Source organism: Oncorhynchus mykiss, chromosome 10 (genome assembly GCF_013265735.2).
Source record: "Oncorhynchus mykiss isolate Arlee chromosome 10, USDA_OmykA_1.1, whole genome shotgun sequence".
Classification (NCBI taxonomy): domain Eukaryota; kingdom Metazoa; phylum Chordata; class Actinopteri; order Salmoniformes; family Salmonidae; genus Oncorhynchus; species Oncorhynchus mykiss.
In genome coordinates, this window is record NC_048574.1 from 37288339 (window position 1) to 37295608 (window position 7270).

At 46.4% G+C, this 7270-nt stretch overlaps 1 protein-coding gene across 1 annotated transcript; it reads left to right on the forward strand.

The window, feature by feature from the left end:
• The first annotated feature begins 696 nt into the window (after positions 1 to 696).
• On the forward strand, positions 697 to 4143 carry cnga2b (cyclic nucleotide gated channel subunit alpha 2b). The gene is made up of 6 exons (XM_021617200.2): positions 697 to 803; positions 1059 to 1178; positions 1406 to 1582; positions 1881 to 1988; positions 2153 to 2259; positions 2438 to 4143. The coding sequence occupies exons 1-6, from the start codon at positions 697 to 699 to the stop codon at positions 3922 to 3924; spliced, it is 2106 nt and encodes a 701-aa protein (XP_021472875.1). The 3' UTR covers positions 3925 to 4143.
• Positions 4144 to 7270: the final 3127 nt, after the last annotated feature.

Here is a 7270-nt window from a genome sequence, read left to right on the forward strand (position 1 = left end):
TGGCCAGAAAACTCCCCAGACCTTAATCCCATTGAGACCTTGTGGTCAATCCTCAAGAGTTGCGTGGACAAACAAAAACCCACAAATTCTGACACAGTCCAAGCATTGATTATGTAAGAATGGGCTGCCATCAGTCAGGATGTGGCCCAGAAGTTAATTGGCAGCATGCCAGGGGCGGATTGCAGAGGTCTTAAAAAAGAAGGGTAGACACTGCAAGTATTGACTCTTTGCATCAACTTCATGTAATTATCAATTAAAGCCGTTGTGAAATGCTTGTAATTATACTTCAGTATTCCATAGTAACATCTGACAAAATATCTAAAGACACTGAGGCAGCAGACTTTGTGAAAATTAATATTTGTGTCATTCTCAAAACTTTTGGCCACGACTGTACTCAGTGTATGATTTTATTAAAAACACTTTGCTTCCTCTTGGGCCCCCCAAGGGGCTGGGCCCAAGGGCTTCAGCCCCGTTAAGCCCCTGCATTAATCCGGCCCTGACCATGGCAAAACACCAGCCACATTTCATGATTATATGACTAAATACCATGGTGCCATGCAGATGTTAGTTACATACTGTATGAAAAGCTCATAATTACGGTCAAGTAGTGGTCAGTTTTTGGGCGTATCAAATCAGATGGAATGGAAAGACTCTTAATGTTTCTCTGTATGAATTGAAAGCTCATTTCAGCTGAAGATGACAGGCCAGGTGGCCGACAGAGACTTGTCCCCCCATCGTCTCTCAGTGAAGACCACTGTGGAGGAGGAGCCAGAGAGGGAGAGAGCTGAGAGTACTCTCAGCAGGTGAGTTACACAGAGAGGCCTGCATAGGGTTCTAGTTCTAGAATTATATTTCTTTGCTGCATGCATCCTTTATGCTTATATACAACTCTTCCTTTTTTACCCAATGTACCACCATGTACAGTATTTGACCCTGCCTCCCTTTTTCAACTGCTAATCAGAGTCTCAAATGGTCATTGTTTGTGCATCCAAATGTATACCTACCCCTGCTCAAGAGTGCATCTTCTCTGCGTCTGCCTCTGTCTGCTCTTCTCCTAGAGTGCCATCAGAATGTGATCATGATAATGATGACACATCCTCAGAGCTGGCACGGGTGGCCGCTCTCGATGGTGGAAACAACTCAAGGAACTCTTTTCAAGGACGGGGAGCTCTGTCTAGGTAAATTCTGGTACCTCAGCAATGGTAGTTTCCAAAGCTCACAACTGATAGATAGTGTGATGTTGAAATTGCCTCACCCATGTGCTAATCTGTCCCAATTTACTCTGCTTAATACAGTTTTTTTACACAAACTCTGCTACTCTTTACATTTATCTCTGAATAGCTCTGTCTCTCTCTCTCCCTTCCCTCTCTCTCGCTCTCTTCCTCTCTCACTATCTCTCTCTCAGATTAGTGAATTTGGTGGTGATTCTGAGGGAGTGGGCACACAGGAGCCTTGTAGAGGAGGAGGAGCGGCCAGACTCTTTCTTGGAACGCTTCCGTGGCCCTGAGCTAAGGACTGCCCCTAGTCGCATCAGCAATACGCAGCCTGATGCCAATGGCAACAATACCAAAGGGAGATTTAGGTATGTCTGTCTCTGTGATGATTCTCTAAATACGCTATAAACTGTTCTGAATTACAATGCAACATGTATCTACCTCAGTTTAATAAAAATCCATCGTCTGGTTTACTACCTTAAATGGACCCCATTTGATACAGTCTACAGTTTCATCATAATAATGTAATCATTATTAAAGCTGATAATGTTCAGTGGTTAGTCTTTAAGACACATGGCCCTTGAAGATCAGACCCACCCATGTCTACCTGCAGAAACAAAAAAGGCTGTGTAACCTTGACATGAACCATTCTCTTTTATTTCTCAGGAGAAAATGGGGTGTGTTCGTTGTGTCCCCATCAGACGACATGTACTACCGTTGGCTGTTTGTTATTGCTATAGCTGTGCTCTACAACTGGATCCTCATTGTGGCTAGGTAGTTGAGAACACAGGCATTTTCTGTTTGGTCTACAGTCCACACATAGCACAACACCAGAGGGGATGTTTATTCATCAGTAAAATGAAACAATATAATGTTGGACTGATAGATGGAAGTTTGATGCTGGAGTTAAGTATTCTCTTTTTCTCTTCTTTGTGTAGGGCATGCTTTGACAAGCTGCAGACAAGCAATTACATCTGCTGGTTGGTGCTGGACTACCTTTCAGACGCTTTGTACATCCTGGACACATGTGTCCGACTCCGCACAGGTACATCACCATCATATATATCCTTAAACCAGGTCCTAGCTTGAGGCTAAACACACTTTTGTTATATTATGTATAGCCATATTTAATATTTACTGATCCAAACAAAGAGATGTGAGAGATAATTGATAACCTGGGTAGATATTTTTGTGCTAATGGCAACACCTTCTTTATACCACAGGGTTTCTGGAGCAGGGTCTGCTGGTGAAGGACCTCTCCAAGCTGAGAGACAGCTATGTCCGCACATTTCAGTTCAAGCTGGATGTCGTGTCCATCCTACCCACTGACCTGGCCTACATATCCACAGGAATCCACACCCCAGAGCTCAGATTCAATCGCCTGCTGCGCTTCCCACGCATGTTTGAGTTCTTTGACCGCACTGAGACACGCACGAACTACCCCAACATCTTTCGCATCTGCAACTTGGTGCTCTACATCCTGGTCATCATCCACTGGAACGCCTGCATCTACTTTGCTATTTCCAAATCTCTAGGGTTTGGCTCTGATACCTGGGTGTACCCCAACATCTCCAACCCCGAGTATGGCTCCCTAACCCGGGGCTATGTCTACTGCCTGTACTGGTCCACCCTCACCCTCACCACTATTGGAGAGATGCCTGCACCTGTACGGGATGAGGAGTATCTTTTTGTGGTCTTTGACTTCCTCGTTGGGGTGCTGATCTTTGCCACGATTGTGGGAAATGTTGGCTCCATGATTTCCAACATGAATGCCACACGTGCAGAGTTTCAGGCCCGTATTGATGCCATCAAACACTACATGCACTTCCGCCGGGTCAGCAAGGAGCTGGAAGCACGCGTCATTAAGTGGTTTGACTACCTCTGGACTAATAAGAAAGCAGTGGATGAGCAGGAGGTATTGAAGAACTTGCCTAACAAATTGCGGGCTGAGATCGCCATCAATGTGCACCTGGAGACCCTGAAGAAAGTGCGTATCTTTCAGGACTGTGAGGCTGGACTGTTGGTGGAGCTGGTCCTGAAACTCCGGCCACAGGTCTATAGCCCAGGGGACTACATCTGCCGCAAAGGGGACATAGGGAAGGAGATGTACATCATCAAAGAGGGGAAGCTGGCAGTGGTGGCAAATGACGGGGTCACACAGTACGCCCTCCTCACCGCCGGCAGCTGCTTTGGGGAGATAAGTATCCTCAACATCCAGGGCAGCAAAATGGGAAACCGCAGGACGGCCAATATCCGCAGCATCGGCTATTCTGACCTCTTCTGCCTCTCTAAGGATGACCTGATGGAAGCAGTGACCGAGTACCCTGATGCTAAGAAGGTGCTGGAGGAGAGGGGGAAGGAGATCCTTATGAAGGAGGGCCTCCTGGATGAGAATGCAGAGGCTGGCAGACTGGGTGGAGAGGACACTGAGGAGAAGGTGGAGAGGCTGGAGTCCTCTCTGGACACCCTGCAGACGCGCTTCGCCCGCCTGCTCAGCGAGTACACGGCCACACAGCAGCGACTGAAGCGGCGCATCACCAACCTGGAGCGCCAGCTGTGCCACACGGGCTGTGGGATCCTCTCAGACGCAGACCTCTCTGACGAAGACTCAGCTTCTGAGGCTGAGGCAGACACTCTGGCCGCTGCCAATACCGTTGAGCAGGGTGACCATGGAAATGATGAGCCGACTGAATCCTCTGTTCAAACTTGAAAGCTGCCTGAGACCATGGCTCTAGGCCTAGCACTTTCTAAGCACTTTCAAATTCACAAGGGTATGCACAAATGTACAATACATTTCCTTCCTAATAAGAAAATAAGTTTCATATTAACTTTATGACTGTTGCATTAAGAGTACAGTTCCTTCAGAAACTATTCACACCTCTTGACCTGTTCCATATTTTGTTTTGTTACAGCCTGAACATTACATTTAGATTTTGTGTAACTGGACTACACACAATACCCCATAATGACAAACTGGAATAGTTTTTTTGCAATTTTGCAAATCAATTAAAAATGAAAAGCTGAAATGTCTTGAGTCAGTAAGTATTCAACCCCTTTGTTATGGCAAGCCTAAATAGGTTCAGGAGTAAAAATGTGCATGGACTCACTATGTGTGTAATAATAGTGATTAACATGATTTTTGAATGACTACCTCATCTCTGTACCCCACACATACAATTATCTGTAAGGTCCGTCAGTCGAGTAGTGATTTTTCAAACACAGATTCATCCACAAAGACCAAGGAGGTTTTCCAATACCTTGAAAAGAAGGGCTCCTATTGGTAGATAAATAACATTAAAAACAGACATTGCATATTGCTTTATGCTTTAAGTTATTAATCACACTTTGGATGGTGTATCAATACACCCAGTCACTACAAAGATACAGGCGTCCTTCCTAACTCATTTGACCATAGAGGAAGGAAACCACTCAGGGATTTCACCATGAGGCCAATGGTGACTTTAAAACAGTTACAGAGTTTAATGGCTGTGATGGGCAGAAACTGAGGATGGATCAACAACAATGTAGTTAAGCCACAATTACGAACCTAAATGACAAAGTGAAGAGGAAACCTGTACAGAATAAAACAATTCCAAAACATGCATCCTGTTTGCAATAAGAAACCAATGTAAAACTGCAAAAGACGTGGCAAACAAATTAACTTTATGTCCTGAATACAAAGCGTTATATTTGGGGCAAATCCAACACATCACTGAGTACCATTCTTCATATTTTCAATCATGGTGGTGGCTGCATCATGTTATGGGTAATGTCTGTCATCAGCAAGGACTAGGGAGTTTTTTTAAGGATAAAAAGAAACAGAATGGAGCCAAGCACAAGCAAAATCCTAGAGGAAAAGGTGGTTTAGTCTGCTTTTCAACAGGCACTGAGACAAATTCACATTTTAGCAGGACAATAACCTAAAACACAAGGCCAAATATACACTGGAGTTGCTTACCAAGACAATATCGAATGTTCCTGAGTCGTCTAGTTATAGTTCTGATTTAAATTGGCTTGAAAATCTATGGCAAGACGGATGTCTTGCAATAAACAACCAACTTCACAGAGCTTGAAGAATTTTTAAAGAATAACGTGCAAATATTGTACAATTCAGGTGTTGAAACCTCTTAGAGACTTACCCAGAAAGACTCACAGCTGTAATTGCAGCCAAAGGTGTGAATACTTACATAAATTTGATATTTATGCATTTCATTTTCAATAAATTTGCAAAATATTCTAAAAACATGTTTTCACTTTGTCATGATGTGGTATTGTGTGCAGATCATTGAGAGAAAAAAACTATTTAATCTATTTTGGATTCAGGCTGTAACACAACAAAATGTGGAATAAGTCAATGGGTATGAACACTTTCTGAAGGCTCTGTATGTGTCAAGGTGTGTATAAAGGCGAAGTCAGGTGCAGGCGAGCAGAGTATGATAAATTAAACTCACTTTACTATAATTCTAAACCGGGAGCACAACAAAACAAACGCACTCAAAAAACGGAACAATAAAGTAAAGCGCAATTACACACAAAACAATTACACACAAAACAATTACACACAGAAACATGATGGGAAACAGAGGGTTAAATACAATTAGATTGATTGGGGAAATGAAAACCAGGTGTGTATGAAAACAAGACAAATGGATATATGAAAAATGAAGCGGCGATGGCAAGAAAGCCGGTAACGTCGATCTCCGAACGAACAAGGCGAGGAGCCGACTTCGGTGGAAGTCGTGACAGTACCCCCCCCTTGACGCGCGGCTCCTACACCGGCCTCGAGGGACGACCCGGAGGACGAGGTGCAGGGCGATCCGACCGGCAACGGTGAAACTCCCGCAGTAGTTCGGGATCCAAAATTTCTGCAACCGGAACCCAGCACCTCTCCTCCGGTCCGTACCCCTCCCACTCCACGAGGTACTGAATCCAGGACTCCTCGAATCCAGGATGGAACGAACAATGTATGCCGGGCGGAGGGACCTCCCGGGGGGTGGAGGGACCTCCCGCACCTCAGATTCCTGGAGCGGACCAGCCACCACCGGCCTGAGGAGAGACACATGGAACGAGAGGTTAATACAATAATAAGAGAGTAGTTGTAATCTGTAACATACTTCGTTCACCCTCCTCAGGACTTTAAATGGCCCCACAAACCGTGGACCCAGCTTCCTGCAGGGCAGGCGGAGGGGCAGGTTACGGGTCGAGAGCCAGACCCGGTCCCCCGGTGCGAACACAGGGGTCTCATTGCGGTGACAGTCCGCGCTTGTTTTCTGACGACGCGCGGCTCGCTGGAGATGGACACGAACGGCCTCCCATGTCTCCTCCGAGCGCCCAAACCAGTCGTCCACCGCAGGAGTATCGGTCTGATCCTGATGCCATGGTGCCAGAACCGGCTGGTACCCCAATACACACTGACAGGGGGAGAGGTTAGTGGAGGAGTGGCGAAGCGAGTTCTGTGCCATCTCGGCCCAGGGCACGAATGCCGCCCACTCCCCCAGCCGGTCATGGCAATAGGACCGCAGAAACCTGCCCACATCCTGGTTGACTCTCTCTACCTGCCCATGGGTGGTAGGGTGAAAACCTGAGATAAGGCTGATCGATCAATGAGAAAGAGACTGATTCTCTCCTCATGATTCCCCTGCATAACCATGGCCAAGGAGATGGTGGCCTCGCTGATTAGCCCGGACCCTAATGGTCGACTATCTAGAGCGTGTACCAGGAAAGGTCTAACTATGGGGATCCCTAACCGAATGGCTAATGCTCTGTCGATAAAATTCCCAGCTGCGACTGAATTGACGAGCGCCTCATGCTGGGAATGTAGGGAAAACAAACAGGCACAAATAGTTGATCAACAGAGGACTCTGGATGAGTGTGGTGCAAACTCACCTGGGGTGATGCCAGAGTGCCCTGCCTGTTGCCTCGACTTCCAGAGGAACCAACACGGCACTGACCGGCAGTGTTTCCTCTACGGCCATAGATGGCGCACGTGATGGCTCCTCCTCCCGTCTCCCTATGCGCCGCACCTCCTAACTCCATGGGCACCGGAGCGGGGTTAC